This window comes from Saccopteryx bilineata, chromosome 2 (genome assembly GCF_036850765.1).
Source record: "Saccopteryx bilineata isolate mSacBil1 chromosome 2, mSacBil1_pri_phased_curated, whole genome shotgun sequence".
NCBI classification, from domain to species: Eukaryota; Metazoa; Chordata; class Mammalia; order Chiroptera; family Emballonuridae; genus Saccopteryx; species Saccopteryx bilineata.
The window spans coordinates 334,916,523-334,943,622 of record NC_089491.1 but is presented as its reverse complement, the minus strand read 5'-3'; the positions used below and the strand labels follow the sequence as shown (position 1 = coordinate 334,943,622).

General features: G+C 42.3%; 2 protein-coding genes and 1 non-coding gene across 3 annotated transcripts in view; 2 read left to right on the top strand and 1 right to left on the bottom strand.

Moving 5' to 3' along the window:
• Positions 1-2,399: 2,399 nt before the first annotated feature.
• KLF14 (KLF transcription factor 14) lies at positions 2,400-3,386 on the top strand. Its single transcript, XM_066255266.1, has one exon. The coding sequence runs from the start codon at positions 2,400-2,402 to the stop codon at positions 3,384-3,386; it is 987 nt and encodes a 328-aa protein (XP_066111363.1).
• Positions 3,387-3,631: 245 nt separating this feature from the next.
• TSGA13 (testis specific 13) overlaps positions 3,632-27,100 on the top strand; it is a 100,064-nt gene continuing 76,595 nt past the window's right edge. The window contains exon 1 of the mRNA XM_066254534.1: positions 3,632-3,821. Within this exon, the coding sequence (XP_066110631.1) occupies positions 3,632-3,821 (190 nt within the window). The remainder of the gene's footprint in view (positions 3,822-27,100) is intronic.
• TRNAD-AUC (transfer RNA aspartic acid (anticodon AUC)) lies at positions 23,591-23,666 on the bottom strand. The gene has a single exon. It is a non-coding gene; the product is annotated as a tRNA-Asp (tRNA).

Below are 27,100 nucleotides of genomic sequence, written 5' to 3'. Positions count from 1 at the left end.
AAACATATGTTCACACTAGCATTGCCCCTGATACCAAAATATTGGCAGCAGCTTAAATATTCATCAATAGAGGAATGAATAAACCCAGCACATTCATATGCATGGATTTACAATATACAATTAAAATGAATGAATTGGATGTGTCTTTATCTCCATGGAGAGAGAGAACAGAAACATGCAATGAAGAAGAAAAAAAAAGTCACAGACTAGTAGGTACAATCTAACACCACACGTGTACATTTTAAAAAATCAAACAAAGCAACGTTCTGTGTTTTTATAAGTTCATTTGTTGTAAAAGTGCAAAAACTAAATTGTAAAGTTGCATACCAAATTTCATGACAATGTTTGCCTTTGGAGAAAAGGGTAGGGGATGGTTTTGGAGAGGAATACAAAGGGATTTCAGTTTTATCAGAAATGTTAACTACTTCAATTTAAAAAATAGACCTGAAGCAGGTATGGCAAGGGGTTAACATTTACCAGTTTTATGAGACAGGTAACTGGATGCTTGTGATAGTCTCTGCACTTTAAAATATCTTTGCATTTTCCTAAACAATAAAATCAAAAGAAGAACAGCTGGGGAAAAAAATTCTGTCTCTTTTAGAATTTTAATATGTGTAGATTGAGAGTTAACTCTAAAATTTTGAGGCAAGCAACTTTACAATAATTACCTGTTTCAGAATAGCATCCCCACAAAAATAATGAAGCTGTCAACAGGATAAAATCAGTGAAATGAATAGATTCTATAGGTATTAATATAAACAGTTCTCAAAATCATACTGAAGAGAAAAAGTAAGTTGCAAAATGACATGTACACTGCTGTACCATCTATAAATAAAATTTAAAACACAGAAGCACAGATATATGTTTACATATAAATGTATATAAGTAATTAGGCAATGAAATATAATAACAGATGCTGCAAAATACATACATTATAATGCTGATTATTTAGGGAGCTGAGGAGGGAAAAAGGTGAAAGGGAGAGAAATAAAGTGACATTCAACTCTGACATCTTTAATATAAATTCAAAACCTGAAGCAAATGACATCTATTTCACATTTGATTATTCTAGGAAGTAAACACATAAAGGTATGTTATTCTTGATGTATATGTATTTTTAATTTTCAAAAGAAAAAGCCCTGAAGAATTACAAACAAATGCACATAATTCAAGATATCAGTAAAGCTGTGTACATCAAAAACCCTGCTCTGATCATGCTTAGAAATCATCCTGTTTGCTTTTCTTTATTTTCAATTTTTTAAATATCAAAGGAGGAAATAAATAAAAGCAATAAAGACATATAAAATATATATACCTGTATCTGATTATATATAAAAAAAGAAATGCCCCCCACAACCACAAAACAGCATATGAGCAATTCTATACCATTTGCTGCATTTTTCTTATTTTTAATTTTTGTCAGAAGAAAAATAAAAGCTGTTGTCTAATTAGAAACGTGACTTTCTATTATAAAAATTGTGGGAGTCCATTTTAATGTGTTTATCTCGCTAGCAGTCTATAATTTATATTTCAGCGTGGAAATTTGTTCGTATGCCTGTGACAGGTTAATGCAGTTTAAACGTGCATTTTTCTTTCGTTGGCTGAATAGTTAAATCGTTACTCAGAGGATTTTAAGTTTCAATTTCAACCATGAGAGGATTCTTTGCTTTTTCAAGGTTAAAATGTTTCCGATTCAAAACGCTATTAATTAATGGCTACGTAGTGGATCTATTTAGGGACTCGGTACCGACCCGGGCTTAACAGCGGAACTGTTAAATGCGAAAACTTTTTTTGCTGCAGACAGAGGGAGATTTTAAATTCGGGCTGACAAGCGGCGGATAGGAGAGAACTGCAACCGCAGCCGCTCCGCGAACGATCGTCATTAGGAATCGAAAGACAGCTCAGGTATTAGCGGTTTTTTTTCCTTAAAAAATTAAAAAAAAAAAACTTTCTCGGACTCCGCCGGACACCCAGCTGGCGGAGGACCAGCGGGCGAGGGGGGGCGAAGCCGGCAGGCTGCCCAGAAGTTTACGATCGGAGAGTTTGCTCTTTATTAAAATTACCTGGCTCGCCAGCAGAGGCAAGAACGCGGAGACAAGATAATTTCTTAGGCTGTTAAAAGGGGACTTGGGCCGGTGGGCCCCGCGTTCCGAGGGGGTGTCCTGCCGACCAGGGCGGGTCCCGCCGCCCCCGCGGGCTCCGGTGCGTCAGGGGCGCGTCAAGCGGGGCGGGCTCCGCGCGGGCAGCGGCGGCGGCAGCAGCAGCGGCGGGCGGCGAGCGGCGCGCACCGGGCCTCTTGCTTCTCGCTCCGCGGCTGCGGGACGGACGCTCCGGAGAACTCTCCCGCTCGCGGCAGGCTGCGTTCGGACCGCGCTCGCCGGCGGCCCGGCGGTGCCAGCATGTCAGCCGCCGTGGCGTGCCTGGACTACTTCGCCGCTGAGTGCCTGGTGTCCATGTCGGCTGGCGCCGTGGTCCACCGCCGCCCGCCAGACCCCGAGGGCGCGGGCGGAGCTGCAGGCTTGGAGGTGGGTGCGGCGGCACCGCTGGCGTCCGCTCTGCCGGGTCCGGGGCCACCGGGGCCCGCGTCGGTCCCCCTGCTGCCCCTGGTCCCCGCCCCCAGCCCCGGCGCAGGCGGCGCCGCGCCCCACCTGCTGGCTGCAAGCGTCTTGGCTGATTTGCGCTGCAGCGCAGGCGAGGGTTTTGGGGGGAACTCGGGGGAAGTTCTGCGTGCCTCGCCCGGCTCCTCCGGCCTGACCCCGTGCTCGGGGCCCACCCTAGGCTCAGAGCTGACCCCGGCCGGCAGCCCGGCCCAAGTTTGCTGGCCCGCGCACTCCTCCGGCGAGTTCGAGGTCCCAGGTGCACCAGCCGGCTCCGGAGCCTCTGCCGGGTTGGGCGCGGCCCCTGGAGGGGCCCCAGGAGTGGGCCCCGCCCCTGCAACCGGTCCAAACCCCCGTCGACGGCCAGTAACACCTGCTGCAAAGCGACATCGCTGCACCTATCTGGGCTGCAACAAAGCCTACTACAAGTCATCGCACCTGAAGTCCCACCAACGCACCCACACAGGTGAACGCCCCTTTTCATGCGACTGGCTCGACTGCGACAAGAAGTTTACGCGCTCCGACGAGCTGGCCCGCCACTACCGAACGCACACGGGCGAAAAACGCTTCTCGTGCCCTCTCTGCCCCAAGCAGTTTTCCAGGAGCGACCACTTGACCAAGCATGCCCGTCGCCACCCAGCGTATCATCCTGACATGATCGAGTACAGGGGCCGCCGTCGCACACCCCGCGTCCACGTGGAACCCGCCAACCTGGTGGATGACTCCAGCTCCGTCCCCGGTGAAGAGCCCAGCCTTACCGCCGGCCTGTCCGACAGTCATTGCTGCTAGTCGTCCCCCCAAGGGCGATCCCCCTGGCCGTTTTTCCCTGCCTTCTCTCTGCCCATCCCTCTTTCCCAGTGTCGTTAGAACAAGGCACAGACTGGTTCCTCCGCTCTGAGGGTGGGTCAGGCAGGCATGTTGGACTCTGGGGAGGAACTGGGGGCTCGAAAATAGCAGGAATTTTTACAGCACTATATTGTTCTGAATGGGGGAGGGTTGCCTCAAGACAGCCCCCCAGGAACTGGTGAGACGAGATGAACCCTGGTACTCTCCAGAGTTCTGAAGATTCTCCCTCCCCCTGGAAGCAGAGATGTGAAACTGGAATTCTCAGGTGCCTGAGGAGCTCCCAGTCTCGAAGGACTCTGGTGTCTGACCCACCCGCCAGAGCGGACCTTGAAGAGGGTATCAGGGGTGGCAGTCTTGGAAATGTCCAGGACTGGGATGGTGAGAGGCCTTTGGAAACAGAAATGATTTCTATTTCTGTAAACAGCAATGTTTACTAATTTATTTTTAGTATCTTTTAAACAGGGATCCCAGGTTGATAGGAGGTTGAAGTCCTCCACTCCTTAATTGCCCCAGCTACCTCTGCTCGGAGAGACGATGTAAGAGTCCATGTGGATGTATGGCTGGGAGATGCTTCTTGGTGTCTGGGCAGTGGTGCGAGTCTGCTTTGCAGGTCCTGTTGCATGGTTTGGAACCCTGCACTTGCGCGGTAGCCTTTCTTCCCATTTGGATTGCTACATGGGGAGGGTAACTTCGTGGCTCACTCTCACAATGAGATTGGTTTAAAAGTTTGGAAACAACGATAAAAGCACCAGAAATAAAGGGGTGGTCCAGGCTAGTTCCCCCTTCACCCAGAGGGTGAACCCAAGTGACTTTAGGTGAGATAGGTCCAAATTAAAGTTCAGGGAAATAGGGCATGTGGTTGGTTCCAGTTGCCCACTCCAAGTAATCTCAGGTGTGGTAGATTCTGTTCATTTCTTAATGGTTAAGTAGGGGATTGTTTCTTTTGGGATCTGTGCATTTTTGTCTCAGCAACAGGTGAGTTGGTGGTTTGAGGAGAGGAATGTGAAAGTGGCTTTTTCCAAAGAGCTGGCTGTTCTGGATTTGTGGAAGGAAGAGCCAGGTTAAAGCTATTATCAAATAGAAGGACCCTTCTCCCCTGCCCTTGGAGTCCCTCCAAGCTATACCCTCAGGACCCTTCTACCCTAGTGCAGGACTTGAGCATCAACAGTATTTATTTTTGTCTATGTGTATCTCTGCTGCTATTGAGGAAATCGTTGGCCACTTTGCTTATGTATGTGTGAATATGTGTATACATGTGACCCTTTCATTAGAGATGGGGCTGAAAGGCATGTCCTGCTCTGGTAAAGTTCCCCTTGGCCCCCTCCTGAATATCGTGTAGTAGTCCATCAGTCATACTTGTGGAGGATGCCATACAGGCATCTAGTTAAACTGCTTTCCGCTATTTTGCAGATGAAGGCACTGAAGCCTAGATAAGCTCAAAATCACATGCTAGATTGCTGGCAAAAGCCATGGCTAGAACTTAGGTACCTGGCTTTCTAAGTGACTCCTTTATGCTTAGTTATCCCACCTGCTTTCTCTCTGGGCCCTTAGTCAAAGGACACTACTCTCCCTTCCTGCCAGCAGGATCCCCTTCGTATTCTCTATCGCTTCTGTGTTCCTTCAAATGTTTGGTCCCTGATGAATCCTTTGTCTGTTGTGTTTAACTTGAAAGCCTTTTCTTAGCAGGTTGAGTCCATTCCCACCTTCCAGATCATGTGGACTTAAAGTGAGAATGACTTTTTGGCATCTTGGGAGAGATTTTGTCTGTTGACCTGGTAGATTAATTTTCAATGCCAGTTCTAGTCTTTTTCTGGTTCTGGGCATTCTAGCTTTCTTGAGAGAGTGAGTGATATGAACCTGACATTGGGGCTCTGCTAAGTGCTCCTATACTAAGTGAGGGAAGGGCCCTTAGGAAGGACCCAAAGGGTATGGCCTGTGACACTGAGGAGGTTCACTGTTTCCTGCTGTGGACTAAGCAGGGCAGGTGGGTCTCTCCTCAAGTTACATATGGGAAGAGGAGGCTCCCAATTGTGGAGGTGGATTTTGGTGGTGGGAAGGGTCTTCCATTTGTCTCCTTGGCTAGAACTGGAAAAGAAGGGCACTCCAGGTCCCCTTGTGGATTGTGATTTTCCCTTTTGGTGTAAGAACTGCCTTTGGGTAGGTGGACCAATGATGCTAATGGGAGAGTGACTCCCACTGACCGTTCTGGATTTGGACTAAAAAAGTTTGGCTTTTCAAATCACCCACTGATAAATAACTTTTCATTCTCAAGCTTCCAAGTAGTGTCCTTTTTTGTTTGTTTGTTTTTTGTTTTTTGTCTTGGGGACTGTTGTCTGGGGATGGCTTCTCACAATCTAAATGCGGCATGTCTCTCTGTGGTCATACCACCCTGAACACGCAAGATCTTTTCTAATTGCGGCATCTTTCAGCAACTTCTCCTTGGATGGACTTGCAGTAGTGGACAACACTCAGAACACTATAGTATCCACATAACGAAGGCGAGATTTGTAGGCTGGTCTTTCTTAGTTTTGGGTATTGCTGTTAACTTTTTCACTCCAGTGGCCCGAATTCTTGAGGAGCAGTTAGTGAAATGCCCTAGAAGGGGTTTCCTAGTTTTATTGGTGTTTCTGTTGCTTCTCTTTGTTAATCAGATAGAGCTCAGTAAGTGAGTTTATCTGGGGCTTGGTTGGGGTCAGCCCGAACCTCTGGGCCCTTATTCTACCCCTGCTATCCTGAGTTCAAATGTGGGAATGACCTAGTAACAGAATCTATTAATAACACTCTTCCTGATATCTGGGTTGAAAGCTGGGAATGAATTCCAGGTCATACTAGAGCATGAGAAAGTTGGATCCTTTATCCCTCTGGGGGGGTGGTGAAAAGTATGAGTATTTCCCCACCCATGGGGAAAGAATCTGTCATTGTCTCTATTTCTCTTTTCTCCTCCAAGTAGGGAACCATATTGGAATATCATTCTTGGCCTCTGTCTCTACCTTTTACTTACTTCTCTCAAAAGAAGCTTGTGTTCTCCAGTGCAGATATAGGAAAGAGAGTCATTTTGCACACACACACACACACATGCACACACACACACATACACACACACACACACACTTTTAGCTATCTTTTGCACTCCTTTGCTTGTAATGTGTATGCATTCCATTCACAACCAGCTTTCACATGCACAGGCTGAGGCCCAGGCCTGCCTCCCAGAGGCAGGTGTGAAAAGCACCTCTCTCTGTCTCCACTTTTGGAGCAGTGCCATTTTGCAGCTCTCCAGGTAAGTGTTTCTTTTGTATGTTCTCCTTTGGGAAGGTAATCCCAATGTCAGGGATTGGGAGGGGTGGGAGAGGCAGTGGAGGAATATTAGAAAGTCCAGTTTTAGCGGTAGAGCGTCGGCCTAGCGTGCGGAGGACCCGGGTTCGATTCCTGGCCAGGGCACACAGGAGAAGCGCCCATTTGCTTCTCCACCCCTCCGCCGCACCTTCCTCTCTGTCTCTCTCTTCCCCTCCCGCAGCCAAGGCTCCATTGGAGCAAAAATGGCCCGGGCGCTGGGGATGGCTCTGTGGCCTCTGCCTCAGGCGCTAGAGTGGCTCTGGTCGCAACATGGCGACGCCCAGGATGGGCAGAGCATCGCCCCCTGGTGGGCAGAGCGTCGCCCCATGGTGGGCGTGCCGGGTGGATCCCGGTCGGGTGCATGCGGGAGTCTGTCTGACTGTCTCTCCCTGTTTCCAGCTTCAGAAAAATGCAAAAGAAAATGCAAAAAAAAAAAAAAAGAAAAAAAGAAAGTCCAGTTTTGTTCATAGATACAGATTCATCAACAAAATACTGATGCTAATTTGTCTGATTTCTCTACCTATTATTCAGTTGGTTGAGAACCTAGAGGGGAAATAAATATGATTAATTTTTTTTCTTAAGCCCCAACCCATGCAAATATGCATTGGCTATTAAATCTTGAGGCATAGGCACTCTGACTAGAATTAGGAGATCAAGATAAGTTGTGTGGAGATGGGACATTGGGTATACCAGGAAACAGTGCCTTAGTGCTTTAGTGATCTTGAGCTATTTAGTTCTTTGAACTTTCCAAGTTATAGCAGCTTGTGGAAGCTAGTGTCCACAAGCAAGACACTATTTTTCAGAGGTATAGGATATAGGGCTTTACAAAGGCAGGCTACATAGGCTACCCTGCCTCATCTTGGTTCATATAGATTTAGTTGAGACAGTCTTGCTGTGGAATAGAGAGGCACTGATGAATGGAAAACTTTGTGTTGCCTTTATTTTCAGCCAGAATTGCAGACAAGGATTTTAAAGGTGCAATGTCACAAGTTTCACATGTACTTCAAAACACAAGTTTGGGAGACTCTAACCTTTGTATTCTGTGGATGAGCAAGTAGAGTTAGATCAGTTTCACCTAGTTGATTCCCTTTTATCTTCATTTGAAATGCATCCTTTTATAGGCCCAATGAGAGACCTGTGGGATGGGGCTGAGTTCTTTAATTCACATGGGGTTTCCAGAGTCACCTTCTGTTTATGTGCCAAGTTAGTGCCAGATGTGTTACTGCTCACAAAAATTAGGGGATTTTTTATCGCTTCGTATTTACTTTGGAATATCCCCTAATTTTTGTGAGCAGTATATATAAGACCTGCCAAGGGAATTTCAGAGGCTCAAGCTGGATGTTCAGTTACAAAGGAATGGTCGATTTTTAATCCTAAATAGGAAAAAGAGGAATGCAAATATTTGTTACATCGGGGTTTGAGGTAGAGAGAAGCAATACTATTAAAATCCCCAAAGCTAGGAAGAATATTGAAAAGGGTTGTGCCTGGATTTTCTCTCCCTAGGAATCAGGTCTTCTCAGGAAATCAAGTAGCAGCCAAGTTTGTTCTAAATATACGTTTAGTTTTTGTAGTCAAAATGGAAGCAGTGGGAGGGTAGAAATGAATATAGGAAGACAGCCTATTAAGCTGAAGGAAGGGAAGGATTTCTTTAGAAGAAAGGTCGTGTTCTTAAAGGACAGAATTGACAATGCAAATGGGAAAATAAGAAACACTGGGAGCCAACCAATCTTAAAGGTGGGATTATAAGAGAGGGTGGTAGTTTAGTCATTACAGAGTTAGAGGAGGTGGTTGAAACCCAAAGAGATAGAGCAGGAGAAGAGGGGCAAGCTCTCAGATAAAGAACAAAATCCCACTTTCACCAGGGACCTCAGATCCAAGGAAATACTGAGAGGTCCCTACCTAAATCATCCCTTTATCACTCTGAGAGGTAAACTAGAAGGTTACAGAAATGTAGACTGCCTCCAATGTTTTAGCTGGGTCTCACTGATGTAACCATTATAAATGGGAATACTATGTGGCTTGGAGAATATACAGAGTTAAGTCTCTAAGGGAAACATAAGATAGATGAGATGTGAAATATATCAGCATAATTAATCAAATGAATAGAAATTAGGAAGAAAGCATGGTTATCTCAATTGGTGTCAAAATAAGTACAGATGCTCCTTTACTTACAATGAGATTACATCCCAATAAATCCCTTGTAACTTGAAAATATAAGTAAAAAATGCATTAATACACCCAACTTACCAAACATCATAACTTTGCCCAGACCAACTTAAATTTTCTAACAACACTTAAATTAGCCTTCAGTTGGGCAAAGTCATCTAGCACAAAGCGTATTTTATAATAAAGTGTTGACTCTCTCGTGTAACTTATATAAGTATGGCTTGCCACCTTCATGCTGGGCAATCATGTTGAGTTTCATTTCAAGGTAATTTTTTTCTTTTCTTTTTATCACCAGAAGCAGGAGACACAGATGGTCATTTTGTAGATATGGAATACAAAAACACAAAACATAATATCCAAAAATGCTGGCAACACAGTGCATGTAAAGTATCAGTTGTTTACCTTCATGGTCTGTGACTGACAGAGAGCTATGGTTCACTGCCAATGCCTGGCATCACAAGAAGGTGTTGTATTGCTTATAGCTATTCCTGAAAAAGGTAAAAATTCAAAGTACGGTTTCTATTTAATGTGTGTTGCTTTTGCACTATCATAAAGTGAAAAAATCATAAGGAGAATCATTGTAAGTTCAGGACCATCTGTGTTTGTTAAAACAACACCAATTTGTGATTTAATTTAAAAACAGATTCATAAACTAGTGACAAAAAATAACTTCTTAAATTGATAAATAGTACCCACCAAAAGTCTACAGTAAACATGACATTTAATGTTGAAAGATTGCAGGCATTCCTCTTGACCATATGGTAAAATCGAAAGACAGCCTCAACAAGCTCTGGGCAGGCAGCACATAAAAATACAAGAAAAACAGAACCCAAAATTCATGCATTGGGTAATGTGAAAGCAAACCTCTACATAATTCAGATAAAAGGAGCAGTGACAAAAATTTAGAATTGAATGAAAACCAAAAGCACTAGGTAAACAGACTAGGGATGGAAGTATAATTTATAGCCCTAAATATTTTATTTAAAAAGAAATGGAGGTGAATGAAATAAATTTTCAACTCCTGAAGAAAAAAAAAGCAAACCAAACTAAAAGAAAGTGGGGGGGGGAAAGAAGAAGAAGAAGAAGAAGAAGAAGAAGGAGGAGGAGGAGGAGGAGGAGGAGAAGAAGAAGAAGAAGAAGAAGAAGAAGAAGAAAAGAGGAGGAGGAGGAGGAGGAGGAGAAAAGAAAAGAAAAAGAAAAAAAGAAAAAAAGAAAGTGGACCATGCATTTTCAATAGGGAAGATATTGCTAAGGAAGTGAAAATTGGTTCTTAATGACTTTTTTTAAATGTTAGGTATCACAATGGTCGTGGCTCTCCAAAAGACCACACTACATAGACAGATATGCACTTACATGTGTTGTTTAAGATTTTGGAAGGAAGAGGGTAGTAATTAGCTGGAAAAAAAGTCTAAAAAGGCTCCTAAATGGTTAATAATGAAAAAAGTTTTAAAAACAAGGCCATAGGTAAAAGCAGAAATTATTAAAGGGGAACAGGAGTAAAGTTAGCCAAAATGCTTTTTAAAAGCTTAATAAAAATAGTTCTTTGGCAAATTTGCCTAAGAAAAATGAGAAAGCACAAAAAAAGTTATCAGGAATAAATAAAAGACAATTACAACACATGAGCTGTTCTTTAAAATTTAAGAGCATAAAACAAACAATTTATATCAATAGGGTTGAAAAGATAAGGATAATTTTATAGACAAATGAAAAACTTCAAAATGGTCTAATAAGATGTAGAAAATCTGAACTGAAATGGTAGTCAAAGAACTATCCCCCAAAAAGGCACTAGGTCCAGGTGGTTATACAGGCAAATTCTCTAAACCTTCAAGAAACAGATAATATTAATCTCTTATAAGATGTATCAAATTGTAAAAAAGAAAAGTAACCAATTTATGTAGTTAACCTTAATACCAAAACCAGAAAAAAGATGAGGGAAAAAAAATGCTATAAGAAATTTGTCTATAAGAATTGGTATAAAAATCCCAAGTAAAACACTAGAAATTTTAATTCAGTGGTGAATGAGAAGAATAATTCATCATGATTATGTGAAGTTTATCTCAGGAATGCAAGATTAATTTAATAACAGAGATAAATCTATTCATTACGTTAACCAAAGAAGAAAACCAATTACTTTCTTAAATACCAGCAATCATTAATCAGAAATTGTAATAGACTAAGTGATTCCATAGAGGGTAGCAATGAATAGCAAAGAGCCTTTATAGACAAGACTACAAAACTTTTAATGAATGACATAAAAGAAAATATGACTAAATGGAGATACATAATGTGTCTGTGGATGTTAAAACTCAATACTATAAAGATGTCAGTCTGTTTCTCAGATTTATATAATGAGTGAAATTAAACCATGAAAACCTAAAAAAATTTCAAATGAAAATCTCCAAAATTTTTTTCATGAAACTTTTGCAAATATTACAGAAGATCACAGGGTGTGGGAAGCAGGAGGAGAGGAGGAAGGGAGAATATTTTACCAGGTAGTGAAATATTATAAAGCTATTGTCATTAAAACAGTGTGGTATAGTGCAGAAATAGACAAATAGGTAAGGAATTGAATAAAGAACTGAGAACTAGACCTGTAAATATGGAAGAATTTGACATATAACAGAGATGATGGCCCTGGCCGGTAGCTCAGTGGATAGAGCACTGGCCTGGTGTATGGACATCCTGGGTTTAATTCCCAGTGAGGGCACACAGGAGAAGTAACCATCTGCTTCTCCCCCTCTCCCCCTTCCTTTCCTCTTCCCCTCTGGCAGCCAGTGGCTTGATTGGCTTGAGTATGTTCCTCAGCACTGAGGATAGTTCTGTTGGAATGCATTGGCCTCAGGCACTCAAAATAGCTCGGTACTTAAGCATTGGCCCCAAATTGGGTTGCCATGTGGATCCAAGTTGGAGCACATGCAGGAATCTGCCTCTTTATCTCCCCTCCTCTCACCTAAAAAGAGAGAGAGAGAGAGAGAGAGAGGGATGGCACTTAACAGTAGTGAGGAAAACACAGACTAGGAAAGAAATGCTATCAAGACCATTGGCTTTTCATAAGAAAACAAAACAACAAAATAAGATACAACATATCTGTCTCCAATCTTTCAGAAAAAAAATTCCAGATAGCAAAGACCTAAAACATTTTAAACTATAAAAGTAAGTTTACCTGAAACCTATCTACTCTTATCAATGTCACCCTGTTAAAGTTAATTTTCTAAATAAAATAAAAAAAATTTTGAAAAAATAAAATAAAAAAATAATAGTAAAAAAATATCTGGACACTCCATTGTCACTGAATAAGGGAGACATTCTTGTTTAGGACACAAATATTTTTAATATAAAAATTTAAAGATGGAAAAGAGAGATTTGACTGTATCAAAATTCTAAAACGTTTTACATCTGAAAGTGTAAACAAAATTAAATATCAAACTACACTCTGAAAAAAATTTTAACAGGCATGAGATTAATATCTAGAATATGTAGCAAACTAAAAATTTAGGAGGTAAGGATCAAAAAAAGCAATCAAATAGTAATAATAGGCAATTGAAAGGAAAAGCCAGGATTGAGAGACAGTGGATCTTTATACATATATATTGCTTTCATGAATATCTTCATGTATTACTGGCATAAGTTTTAAAAAATTATAAAAACTCTAAAGGAGGGCAAAATACTACTGGTTAAAAAACAAAAGCAGATGGTAGGGAGGAAGTGATATACCAGGCAAATATTAATAAAAGCAAGCAGGTGTGACAAGATTAATATTAAAGTCAAAATAAAATTCGAAGTACAAAACATTAGTGGGGCTTAGATTATTTTACATGGAGAAAACATATAGTGCACAAGGAATCAAAGGTGATCAAGAACTTTTTGCCCATATACACGTATTTGGGGGTGCTATTTCTGGACTTAGGCTGGAGTTTCTTCCCTTATCCCTCACAGGTAATTCAGAGACTGATTCTCATTTCCTAAGCTCATTCTGGGAGGTACCAACGAAAGTTAAATCACACAGGAACCTAGACCATCTAAATTTTCTCAGGAAAATCTTTTCTCTCTCTCCAAACCCTTCCTTCCTTTCTCCTCCTTCAGAATACTCTTTCTTTCTCTTTTTTCCACTATATCTCTTGATGATCCAAAGCTTGACCCAGAATGCTAGTTCCCGTTTCAAAACATTCTAGTGTACCAAAAGGAAAGAAAAGAAAAAGTCTAAAACCTATGAATGTTCATGGGATAGTAGCATCCTGTATCATCTATAGCTAATTGCATCTTATTAACAAGTCCCCATTCCTGTTGATGACAGAGGAAAAATTTAAATTTGTTAAACTCTCTCCCAGGGCTTCCTCCTTCCAAGGGTCTCCCTCTCCTCCCCACCATGGTTTTTTAATGCCAAGAGGTTATGTATCCTTGAGAAGGCAGAAAAGGTAGTGGTCGCACGCTGTGTGCTGTGCTGCTCTCTGGGTCCTGACTCATTTCTCATGCTGTGTGGCTGTCCCGGGGATCTCTCAGTACATAGTGCTTGTGCCCAGTGGGATGCAACAGGTCCTGTCTGGTTTTTTTGCCTGCCTTTTCCATGCTCACTGCTGGAGCCTATGGTCCTGCCATAGCCTCTCGCTGTGAGGTATCTGCTGAATGAAACTTTCTCACCCCAAACACAGACCAAGTTCTGGACCTTGGGTTCCCTCAGCATTTCTACACCCTCTTACCAAGGTATGAAAAACATTCCGTCCCCTTCCATACCACACCAAGAGCACAGGGACATGGGCACAGGCACGAATCCATCTACCTAGGCACCTCCCAGCCATTTCAGAATTACTTTTTGCATGGCACCTTGTTGCCCCAGCATCACGATGAATAAGGAGTGGAAGTAAAGGACCAGCCCAGAAGTTCCGGATTCTACCTTAACTGGGGTTCCTGACATCATATCCAGCTTATCCATTCCGGGTCAGCCCCAAGGAATGAGGGGGTTGATCTGATCTTTCTCAAGGATCTAAGCATCAGGTAGGTCTATTGTCCACCCCTCAGACATTGCCCCTCTCGTTGGCAATGGGAGGAACACTTCACTTCCTCCTTCAGTAGGTGGCAACTTCCCACCATCATCTCCCAAGATTGCTCTGCCTATTGATTACAGTACAGCTTCTTCTCCAGGCTCTATGTGTTTGAAATTCACAACTTCCTTTACTTTCCCAACAAAACTTTCAAGACTATTATTTAGTTCTAGGTTTCAAAAGCTGAATTGGAGGAATTATTTACCTTTTCATTCCTGCTATAACAATCATGGTGTTCTCTGAGGCAAATGGGTACCTCTGGTTAAAAAGGGGATAGTCACAGGGAGGAAAATAAGCAAAACAACAATAACAACAACAACAACAACAACAAAAAACTGCATTACTATTTTTCAAGACATACCTCCCTCACACCAATTTTTAGTCTGGTTAAAGATGAAGTTATTAGTCTAAAGGTAGAACTAAGAGCAGGGTTGTTGTTGTTGTTTTTCTTTCTATCTCTCTTTCCCTCTAACTAATTGGATCCTTACGAGAGAACACAATTATCAAATAAAATTAAAGCCAAAGGGAATATTTGCAAACCCCTAGAATTAGGAAAAGCCCAAGAAAAAGGCAAGATTACAGTTATTACAGCTCCAAGCAGGTACTAGAAGATGCCAGAGAGGGTATCAGCAGCATTTTGTCACCCTGCGAATCCCCAAGGAGTTCTAGGTCCACTAATTCAGTCAAGGGAGGGAGAGCAACTTGGTCAGTGGGTTCCAGCAGGGGTCAGCAATGGATTGGACTGAAGTGCGATCAGCAGCCCAGAGGCAGTGCTAGAGGCTTTGCTTCTAGGGCTGTGTGTCCTCCTGGCTCTCATCGGTAAGAACCAGGTTTCATGGGCCAGTACAGAGATTGCAACAAATATTTAGTGAGCACTTACAGTGTGTCAGGCACTGTTATTGGCACTTGGGCTATGCCAGTGAATAAGACCAAGGTCCCTGCCCTTATGGTTTTATATTCCAACAGAAGGAATGTAGACAATAATGTCAATTATATAATATGTTAGATAATAAAAGATGGAATTCATTAAAAGTAGAGCAGGCTAAGTGGGATCAGGAGTGCTGGGTGGGAGTGAGGGTCAGACTGAGGTGCTAAATAGGGTGACCCGGATAGGCTTCGTTGTGCAAATAAGATATGAAGAAAGACTTGAAGGGCATAAAGAAGTTAGCCAGGCAATATCTGGGGGGAAGTGCACAGGTACAGGGAACAGCTAAAGAAACAACCCTAGCCAACAAGATCTAGAAACAAAAAGGAGAGCACCGTGGCTGGAGCAGAATTATGATCAAAGTGAAGAGGGGATGCCAGGTTATTGGGACCTGATCAGCCAAAGTAATGACATTGGCTTTTGATCTGGGTAAAATGGAGAGCCATTGAGGATTTTGAACAGAAGCACGATATGATCTTCCTCATGTTTAAAGTAAGTTCCGACTGCTATGCTTGAGGGATTTAACTACTATGCCAGGAGGTAATTCTATCAATCTAGGTCAAAGATGAGGGTGGCGTGGACCAGATTGATGGTAGAGGAAGTGGTGAGAGGAGCTGGCTATGAGGAGTGGGAGAATAGAAGGAGTTAGAATGACTCAGAGTTCTTTGTCCTGAGCAGTTGGGTGGGTAGAGTTGCCACCAACTGAGACAAGGGAAGGCTATCTAAGTGAGGGCAGGACTGTAGGGAAAGATCAAACGTCCACTTTTGTACATGTTGAGTTTTAGATTTATCTTAGTCATCCCAGTAGAATGTTTGGAAAGGCAATGACATAGGTCTGGAGTTTGGGAGAAAGGTCTGGGTCAGAGATAACAAGGAGGGAGTTAAGAGCATATTTAAAGCGTGAATCAGATCAACAAGAGAGTAAATGGGGAGGAGGAAAAGAAGAAAGGCTAGTGATCCTTGGGCCACTCCATCATGAGCTGAGGAGGAACCGGAAGAGGAGACTGAGAAGATGTGATGAAGGAATGGAGGAAGATAGCGAAGAGCATGATGTCTGAGAAGCCTAGTAAAGAAAGGATAAAAAAAAAAAAAAAAAGGATCCAAAAAGGGAATGGTCCACTTTGTCAGAGGCTCACGCTAAGTCAAGTACGATGAAGGCTCAAGAGCTGGCCATTGACTCTCGCCACTCAGCGGTCATTGGGGACTTGGATAAGAGCAGTTGAGATGAAGGGACAGGGGTAAATGCCAGATTGCAATGGATTTAGGAAAGAATGCTAAGAAAGAGCCTGGAGACCATGAGTCTAGGGCACTATTTTGAGCCTTTTTCTTTTGTTTTCAAATGGGAGCAAAATCATGGAGTGGAAATTGGCAGGGGAATGATGGCAGAAAAACGATTGCTTTTTTTTTTTAAAGGCAGGTGGAAAAATCAGCCTCTTTATATGCTTTTCTTTCTTTCTTTCATTCATTCATTCTTTCTTCTTTCTTTCTTTTTTTTTGATCCAAGAGGGAATAAAATGTTGCTCATGCAAGACAAAGATGGGGAGAAGTGTAGGATGTGAGATCCTTGAGGGGCCAGGGGCAGTAGGGTCCCGTGAGGAAGCAGAGGGGTTGATTCTGAGCTAGGAGTGTGGCTATTTTATCTGTGAAGCAATTGGAGACTCAGATCTCTTCCTCTTTAAGGTCTGCTCCACGGTATAAGGATCCCTTGGTTACCGAATAAAGTCTATGACCGGGCATTTGCTTCCCTGATGAGATTCTAGGTTGGACAGTAAAAGGGGAAATGTCCACCAAGAGTTTTGAGGTATTCTGAGTTTCAAATCATTTATACCTTTTTCCTTGGATGGCTAATATCTCATTATTTCTCTTCTCAGTACCATTTTTAAGGCTGAATGGGGCTTTAAAAAAAAATCTCCTTTCTGACTGGAATGACTGAAACAAACAGGATCTTCTACTCCCTTTTGGTGACATGTTGAGCATTAGCTATCTACTAATGTCCTTGCAACAGGCAATCTTGCCTGGTTGCCCAGGGGGCCCTGAACATGCATTCAGTCTGAGTTGGAGGACCACTGTGACTGTGTTCAGAGCCTGGCCCATCCTGATGTAGTTCCAGTGCTACCCAGATAGTTTTGTTCTGGGCTCCTAGAAAATGGACCTACCTTTCCATCTCCCCAGCTATTTTTATAGCTAACACAGACAGCCATCAGCTTAATGGGTTTTGGGTCATAAACATTGTCACAGTGATATTCCCTGGAAATTTTATAAGATTCCTCCTTAACCATTTGCTGTAGCTGTTTTAGATCTAGGATTAAAGGGTATCAGCATCCACTCCTTATGCTTTGGTGGAGACAAAAAGCACTTTTTGACTAAGGAATGACAGGTCAGAATGCCAAACTCAGTTCAACAAGAGCTGAAAGTTGCTTTTCTTTAGGACTGTGATTAGGAGCTGATGGTGGCAATGTACACATCCAGAGGTTCAGAGACCACTTGTTTTTGTTTGTTTGTTTTGTTTGAAGACTCCACATTCTGCCAGAGCTGTAGGAGGCACATTACCTAACAAGGAAGCCTCAAGGGACAGAGGCCAGTCAGAGTAATGGCAATCTCAAGCCCAGAATGACAGCACTTCCCTATGCACTGACTAGTCCTTCTGCATCTTGGGTTCCCCACTTGGTTGGTCCCAGCGTGGAAGACTGATGGGTGACTGAGTCAATACACTGGAATAAACCATTGATAACTAGAGAAGTTGACAAGGGACTGATTCTCCTTGGAAAAAGGGCACCTTCTGGGGGTAAATCCACATGACAAAAGACATTGAATACTCAGAAGTCAGAAAGGGCACTGGGACTCTGGAGCATGGATATGTGCAGATACCTCTGAATGGGCTCTAGATAAAAATGTCATTGGTATAATCCTGCAAGAAAATTCTGAGGGAGAAGGAAACACCAAGGAGAGTTACAAGTGCCACATGACAAGGTGTTACAAGTCAGGAGAATTCAAGCAACCCAAGTTAAGTATGCTGAGAGTGTGCAGCGGAGACTGTGCCAATGAGCACCACGAGGGAAGGCAATGGTGCGGGTTGGGGGAGACAAGGGCCTGAAGGACAGCACCGGCCATATCAATGGCAGCAAACAATGGGGGCAGATGTTATATCTGAATCAAGTTAAAGACCCGCACAAAGATCTCTGTGAGTCATCTGTGGCCCATCTTTTTCAAGAGAATACTTGGGAGGATTAAAGTGATATGTGGTAGGAAAATGTCCCCTGCGGAAGGCGATCAGACACAGTTGCTGAGTTTTCCTTTAGAGCCACAGGACAGCAGACATTGCTATGTCATTTAAGGCCCCAGCAAGAAAGGGATGGCATTGAAATTGGGTAAATAGAAGAGAGTGTACTATCTTCCAAGGATTAAGTAGAGATGAAGCGAGGGGTATTTCAGCATCCTGCAGGTTAGAATTTGGGGTGCCATTACCAACCCTAGACTTGAAGGCGGGAAGAAGGGGACTTAGCCACAGGTCACCAGAACCTGGAAAGAGAGTCATGTGGAGAGGGTGACAGGTGCATTGTCCTTTAGTTAAGGGATGAAGCCAGCTTGAAGCAAGTCTGCCAAGGGCATCAAGAAAAAAATTACCCAGATCTCATTCTCCTCCCTCCCCCATTCTTTCCTTCTTTGCTCACCATTGGCCAAACCAAGCTGGGAGCCAGAGAACAAGGGAATGTTTTGACTGGGCCAGATTCTGAGGATGAAGGAGAGCAGAGAAAGAACGGTAGAGAGTGGATATTGAGGGATATCAGAAGCTATCCAGCAAAATACCAATATTTTTGGAGGGCTAAAGGAGTGCCAATTGTTCTTTTTCATTTAAAAAAAATTATTTATTTATTAATTAAATTTTTCTTTTTTGCTTTTTTAGATTACAGACCAAAATATCTTCTAATTTACTCAAAGCAAGAGGCTATAACTCTCTCTATAAGTTACATTATTCAAGAAGAACAATAAGTGTTGTGGGCTTAGCTTAGCCAGTAAGATCAATTTATAGTTTTAATACTCTTTTAGCCTTATTCTAGAGCAAGAGCAATACATTTACACTGTAGAGCATTTAGAAACATAGATAAACTGAAAGGAGAGACTAAAACTGTCTTGTCATCCCACATTCTAGGTCTAATCAGTGCTAACAGTATGGTATTCTTCAAGTTTCTTAATCATACCTTGCATGCATATTTGCATGTATTGTAACGTTTTATTTTGTCATAATTTTAGACCATACACAAAATTGCCACAGACATCTCACAGTGATGCTCGAAATGTTAACTTTTCACCACATTTGCTTTACTCATATCTCTCTCTGTGTGTGTACACACACATATTTATGTACATACATCAGTATAATTTATACACACTTAACTTTTTTCCTGAATCATTTGATAGTACTCAACTTTAAAATTTTAAGGGACAAGTTATGACAATAACCTCTAAACCATTAATATTCAAGTGTAATAGGAAATCCCCCAAATTAATAAGAGGATCATAATGATAACAGAAGCTTTATCAAGGAATCTCTATCAGATCAAAACAGACTAAGTTAGCAATTGACCACCCTCAGATCTTTGTAAATGCCCCGGACGCTTATTGCTATCCTGAGACCCGTCCTGAGTGACAGATACCTGCCTAGCACTGTTCCTACTTATGGGGATGAGACTTTTTCAAAGGGGCTAGCCTAGAAGGCTAGGTGGCCATTAGAGAGCTCACAGAGGGACCTCAGAAACCATCTCCAAGAGGAATGTACAGAGGCATTGAGCCAGATCATGGGCAGCCAGGTACCTGATGCTCCATTCTCAAAGATCTTGTAACTTGGCATCCCATCTCCTTTTTAGAGTGTAGTATGTTATTGTGGAGAAATCAATTTTGGGTGTTCAGTTGTAAATGCTTAGTATAGAAGTTATAGAATTGGTCATCCTGGCCAGGGTATAAACAACCTCTCCCACAGTGGCATCAGTAGGGAACAAAGAGAAATTAAAGCCTTCTGTTACCTGTCAGGTGCTGATTTTAGCAGAATAATGTGTTGGGCTGGATTTAATCATTCTTCCAGCATAGCACATCTCCTTAAGTCTCGGCATAAAATAGAGCCAGATGCTAAAATGCCCTCCTAGCTTGTTTTCTGAGTTGGGCCTATTCCCCTGAGGTATACAGTTGAGAATGGCAGATTGTCCACACTTTGAAAAGCTAAATAGCAGAAGGCTTAGCAATAGGGTCAAGCACTACAGAGTGGCATCTAGTTGGATGTCAGTAGACAGGAGCCAAAAAAGTCCAACAAAGGCTCATGAAGGAGCAGGGCACTCTCCTCCAAACTTTGCTTGTTTTAAAAGAGAAATTGCATTATTATCCTTATAAACTGAGACTTACAGGTTTCAATTAGTTTAAGGGACTGTCTCCTGACCAAAATAGAGAAAGAGCCCTTTTAACACAGTAATTCCTTGCAGATTCATGACCTTTTCTTTTCTCTTCTCTTCTTTCTTCCTTTCTTTCTTTCTTTTTCTTTCTCTTTCTTTCTTACTTTCTGTCTTCCTTTCTTCTTTTCCTTTCTTTCTTTTCTTTCATTCTTCTTTCTTTTTTTGTTCATTCTTTTTTCTTTCTTTCTTCTTTTTCTTTCTTTCTTTTTTTTTTTTTTTTTATTTTTCTGAAGCTGGAAACGGGGAGAGACAGTCAGACAGACTCCCGCATGCACCCGACCGGGATCCACCCAGCATGCCCACCAGGGGGCAATGCTCTGCCCCTCCAGGGCGTCGCTCTACCGCGACCAGAGCCACTCCAGCACCTGGGGCAGAGACCAAAGAGCCATCCCCAGCGCCCGGGCCATCCCTGCTCCAATGGAGCCTTGGCTGCGGGAGGGGAAGAGAGAGACAGAGAGGAAGGGGAGGTGGAGAAGCAAATGGGCGCTTCTTCTATGTGCCCTAGCCGGGAATCGAACCCGGGTCCCCTGCACGCCAGGCAATGCTCTAAACCGCTGAGCCACTGGCCAGGGCCTCATTCTTTCTTTTTTTCTTTCTTTCCTTACTTTCTTTCTTCTTTTTCTTTCTTTCCTTTCATTCTTTCTTACTTTCTTCTTTTTCTTTCATTCTTTCCTTTTTTCTTTCTTACTTTATTCTTTTTCTTTTCTTTCATTCTTTTTTCTTTCTTTCTTTCTTTCTTTCTTTTCTTTCTTTCATTCTTCCTTTCTTCTCTTTCTTTTTTCTTTCTTTCTTCTTTTTCTTTCTTTTTTTCTTCTTTTTCTTTGTCTCTTTCTTACTTTCTTTCTTTTCTTTCATTCTTTCTTTTTTCTTTCTTACTTTCTTCTTTTTCTTTCATTCTTTCTTTCTTTCTTTTTTTTTCTTTCATTCTTTCCTTTTTTTTTTTTTTTTTTTTTTTATTTTTCTGAAGCTGGAACCGGGAGAGACAGACAGACTCCTGCATGTGCCCAACCAGGATCCACTCGGCACGCCCACTAGGGGGTGATGCTCTACCCACCAGGGGGCGATGCTCTTCCCCTCTGGGGCATCACTCTGCCACGACCAGAGCCACTCCAGCACCTGGGGCAGAGACCAAGGAGCCATCCCCAGTGCCCGGGCCATCTTGGCTCCAACGGAGCCTTGGCTGCAGGAGGGGAAGAGAGAGACAGAGAGGAAGGGGGGGTGGAGAAGCAAATAGGCGCTTCTCCTATGTGCCCTGCCCGGGAATCGAACCCGGGTCCCCCGCACGCCAGGCCGATGCTCTACCGCTGAGCCAACCGGCCAGGGCCTCATTCTTTCTTTTTTCTATCTTTCTTACTTTCTTCTTTTTCTTTTTTTCTTTTCTTTCTTTCTTTCTTTCTTCTTTTTCTTTCATTCTTTCCTTTTTTCGTTCTTTCTTACTTTATTCTTTTTCTTTCTTTTCTTTTATTCTTCTTTTTCTTTCTTTTTTTCTTTCATTCTTCCTTTCTTCTCTTTCTTTCTTTTTTCTTTCTTCTTTTTCTTTGTCTTTCTTTCTTCTTTTTCTTTCTTTTTTCTTCTTTTTCTTTGTCTCTTTATTTCTTTCTTTTTCTTTCTTTTCTTTCATTCTTTCTTTTTTCTTTCTTACTTCTTTTTCTTTCATTCTTTCTTACTTTCTTCATTTTCTTTCATTCTTTCCTTTTTGTATTTTTCTGAAGGTGGAAACGGGGAGAGACAGACTACTGCATGCGCCCAACCGGGATCCACTTGGGACGCCCACTAGGGGGTGATGCTCTACTCACCAGGGGGCGATGCTCTGCCCCTCTGCGGCATCGCTCTGCCATGACCAGAGCCACTCCAGCGCCTGGGGCAGCGGCCAAGGAGCCATCCCCAGCGCCCGGGCCATCTTTGCTCCAACGGAGCCTTGGCTGCGGGAGGGGAAGAGAGAGACAGAGAGGAAGGGGAGGTGGAGAAGCAAATGGGCGCTTCTCCTATGTGCCCTAGCCGGGAATCGAACCCGGGTCCCCTGCACGCCAGGCCAATGCTCTACCGCTGAGCCAACTGGCCAGGGCCTCATTCTTTCTTTTTTCTTTCTTTCTTACTTTCTTCTTTTTCTTTCTTTCCTTTCATTCTTTCTTACTTTCTTCTTTTTCTTTCATTCTTTCCTTTTTTCTTTCTTACTTTATTCTTTTTCTTTCTTTTCTTTCATTCTTTCTTCTTTTTCTTTCTTTCTTTTCTTTCTTTCATTCTTCCTTTCTTCTCTTTCTTTTTTCTTTCTTTCTTCTTTTTCTTTCTTTTTTCTTCTTTTTCTTTGTCTCTTTCTTACTTTCTTTTCTTTCATTCTTCCTTTTTTCTTTTTCTTTCATTCTTTCTTTCTTACTTTCTTTTTTTTTCTTTCATTCTTTCCTTTTTTCTTTTTTTTTTTGTATTTTTCTGAAGCTGGAACCGGGAGAGACAGACTCCCGCACGCGCCCAACCAGGATCCACTCGGCACGCCCACTAGGGGGTGATGCTCTACCCACCAGGGTGCGATGCTCTGCCCCTCTGGGGCATCGCTCTGCCGTGACCAGAGCCACTCCAGCACCTGGGGCAGAGGCCAAGGAGCCATCCCCAGTGCCCGGGCCATCTTTGCTCCAACGGAGCCTTGGCTGCGGAAGGGGAAGAGACAGAGAGGAAGGGGGGGTAAAGAAGCAAATAGGCGCTTCTCCTATGTGCCCTGGCCAGGAATCGAACCCGGGTCCCCCACACGCCAGGCCGATGCTCTACCGCTGAGCCAACCGGCCAGGGCCTCATTCTTTCTTTTTTCTGTCTTTCTTTCTTCTTTTTCTTTCTTTCTTTTCTTTCTTTCTTACTTTCTGTCTTCCTTTCTTCTTTTCCTTTCTTTCTTTATTCTTTTTCTTTCATTCTTTCCTTTTTTCTTTCTTTCTTCTTTTTTTTTTTTTTCATTTTTCTGAAGCTGGAAACAGGGAGAGACAGTCAGACAGACTCCCACATGCGCCTGACCGGGATCCACCCGGCAGGCCCACCAGGGGCGATGCTCTGCCCACCAGGGGGTGATGCTCTGCCCATCCTGGGCGTCGCCATGTTGCGACCAGAGCCACTCTAGCGCCTGAGGCAGAGGCCACAGAGCCCTCCCCAGCGCTCGGGCCATCTTTGCTCCAATGGAGCCTTGGCTGCGGGAGGGGAAGAGAGAGACAGAGAGGAAAGCGCGGCGGAGGGGTGGAGAAGCAAATGGGCGCTTCTCCTATGTGCCCTGGCCGGGAATCGAACCCGGGTCCTCCGCACGATAGGCCGACGCTCTACCGCTGAGCCAACCGGCCAGGGCTCTTACTTTATTCCTTTATTCTTTTTCTTTCTTTTCTTTCATTCTTTCTTCTTTTTCTTTCTTTTCTTTCATTCTTCCTTTCTTCTCTTTCTTTTTTCTTCTTTTCTTTGTCTTTCTTTCTTTTTCTTTCTCTTTCTTTCTTTTTTCTTCTTTTTCTTTGTCTCTTTCTTTCTTACTTTCTTTCCTCTTTTTCTTTCTTCTTTTTCTTTCTTTTCTTTCATTCTTTTTTCTTTCTTAGTTTCTTCTTTTTCTTTCATTCTTTCCTTTTTTCTTTTCTTTTTTTTTGTATATTTTGGAAGTTGGAAACGGGGAGAGACAGTCAGACAGACTCCCGCATGCGCCCAACCGGGATCCACATGGCACGCCCACTAGGGGGTGATGCTCTACCCACCAGGGGGCGATGCTCTGCCCCTCTGTGGCATCGCTCTGCCGTGACCAGAGCCACTCCAGCGCCTGGGGCAGCGGCCAAGGAGCCATCCCCAGCGCCTGGGCCATCTTTGCTCCAACGGAGCCTTGGCTGCGGGAGGGGAAGAGAGAGACAGAGAGGAAGGGGAGGTGGAGAAGCAAATGGGCGCTTCTCCTATGTGCCCTGGCCGGGAATCAAACCCGGGTCCTCCACACGCCAGGCCGATGCTCTACCGCTGAGCCAACCGGCCAGGGCCTCATTCTTTCTTTTTTCTTTCTTTCTTACTTTCTTTCTTCTTTTTCTTTTTTTCTTTTCTTTCTTTCTTTCTTCTTTTTCTTTCATTCTTTCCTTTTTTCTGTCTTTCTTTATTCTTTTTCTTTCTTTTCTTTCATTCTTTCTTTCTTCTTTTTCTTTCTTTTTTTCTTTCATTCTTCCTTTCTTCTCTTTCTTTTTTTTCTTTCTTCTTTTTGTCTTTCTTCTTTTTCTTTCTTTTTTCTTCTTTTTCTTTGTCTCTTTATTTCTTTCTTCTTTTTCTTTCTTTTCTTTCATTCTTTCTTTTTTCTTTCTTCTTTTTCTTTCATTCTTTCTTACTTTCTTCATTTTCTTTCATTCTTTCCTTTTTTCTTTTCTTTTTGTATTTTTCTGAAGGTGGAAATGGGGAGAGACAGTCAGACTCCTGCATGCGCCCAACCGGGATCCACTTGGCACGCCCACTAGGGGGTGATGCTCTACTCACCAGGGGGCGATGCTCTGCCCCTCTGCGGCATCGCTCTGCCGTGACCAGAGCCACTCCAGCGCCTGGGGCAGCGGCCAAGGAGCCATCCCCAGTGCCTGGGCCATCTTTGCTCCAACGGAGCCTTGGCTGCGGGAGGGGAAGAGAGAGGAAGGGGAGGTGGAGAAGCAAATGGGTGCTTCTCCTATATGCCCTGGCCGGGAATCGAACCTGGGTCCCCCGCACGCCAGGCCAATGCTCTACCGCTGAGCCAACCGGCCAGGGCCTCATTCTTTCTTTTTTCTTTCTTTCTTACTTTCTTCTTTTTCTTTCTTTTCTTTCATTCTTTCTTTTTTCTTTCTTTCTTTCTTACTACTTTTTCTTTCATTCTTTCCTTTTTTTCTTTCTTTCATACTTTATTCTTTTTCTTTCTTTTCTTTGTCTTCTTTTTCTTTCTCTTTCTTTTTTCTTCTTTTCCTTTGTCTCTTTCTTTCTTCTCTTTCTTTTCTTTCATTCTTTTTTACTTTCTTTTTATTTCATTCTTTCTTTCTTACTTCTTTTTCTTTCATTCTTTCCTTTTTTCTTTCTTTTTTTTTGTATTTTTCTGAAGCTGGAAATGGGGAGAGACAGACAGACTCCCGCATGCGCCCAACCGGGATCCACCCAGCACGCCCACCAGGGTGAGATGCTTTACCCACCAGGGGGCGATGCTCTGCTCCTCCAGGGTGTCGCTCTGTCTCAACCAGAGCCACTCTAGCGCCTGGGGCAGTGGCCAAGGAGCCATCCCCAGCGCCCAGGCCATCTTTGCTCCAATGGAGCCTTGGCTGCGGGAGGGGAAGAGAGAGACAGAGAGGAAGGAGGGGGGGTGGAGACGCAAATGGGTGCTTCTCTTATGTGCCCTGGCTGGGAATCGAACCCGGGTCCCCCGCACGCCAGGCCGACGCTCTTCCGCTGAGCCAATGAGCCAGGGCCTTTTCTTTCTTTCTTACTTTATTCTTTTTCTTTTCTTTCATTCTTTCTTTCTTTCTTTCTTTCTTTCTTATTCTTTGTATCTTTCTAGCTTTCTTCTTTTTCTTTCATTCTTTTCTTCTTTTTTTCATTCTTTTTCTTTTTTCTTTCTTCTTTCTTTCTTACTTTCTTTTCTTTCATTTTTTCTTTTTCCTTTCTTACTTTCTTTATTCTTTTTCTTTCTTTTCTTTTCTTTCTTTCTTTCTTACTTTCTTTTTCTTTCTTTTCTTTCATTCTTCCTTTCTTTTCTCTTTCTTTCTTTCTCTTTTTTCTTTCTTCTTTTTCTTTGTCTCTCTTTTTCTTCTTTTTCTGTCTATTTTTTCTTTCTTCTTTTTCTTTGTCTCTTACTTCTTTTTCTCTTTCTTTCTTTCATTCTTTTTTCTTTATTACTTTCTTCTTTTTCTTTCATTCTTCCTTTCTTTCTTATTGTTTGTCTCTTTCTTTCTTTTTTCTTTTTCTTTCTTTTCTTTCATTCTTTTCTTTCTTACTTTCTTCTTTTTCTTTCATTCATTCTTTCTTCTTTTTCTTTGTCTCTTTCTTCTTTTTCTTTCTTTTCTTTCATTCTTTCTTTTGTTCTTTCTTACTTTTTTTCTTTCATTCTTTTTCTTTTTTCTTTCTTACTTTCTTTATTCTTTTTCTTTCTTTTCTTTCATTCTTTCTTTTTTACATTCTTTTTTCTTTCTTTCTGTCTTTCATTCTTTCTTTTTTTCTTTCTTTTTCTTTCATTTTTTTCTCTTTCTTACTTTCTTTTCTTTCATTCTTTATTTTATTCTTTTTCTTTCTTTTCTTTCTTTCATTCTTTCTTTCCTTTCATTCTTTTTTCTTTCTTTCTTTATTCTTTTTCTTTCTTTTTTTTATTCTTTCTTTTTTCTATCTTTCTTACTTTCTTTCTTCCATTTCTCTTTCACTTTTCTTTCTTTTTCTTACTTTCTTTTCTTTCATTCTTTTTTCTTTCTTATTTTCTTCTTTTTCTTTATTTCATTCTTTCTTTCTTTTATTTTTTCTTCTTTTTCTTTTTTCTTTCTCTTTTTCTTTTCTTTTCTTTTTAGTGAGACAGAGACAAAGAGAGGGACAGACAGGGAGAGACAGGCTGGAAGGGAGAGAGTGAGAAGCATCAATTCTTCATTGCAGAATCTTAGCTCATTGATTGCTTTCTCATAGATGATCTTTTTCAAAAATTTTTTTCAATTTATTAATTTTAGAAAGGAGGGGGAGGGAAAGAGAGAAACAAACATTGATTTGTTGTTCCATTTATTTATGCATTCATTTGTTGATTCTTGTATGTGCCCTGTCCAGGTATTGAACCCA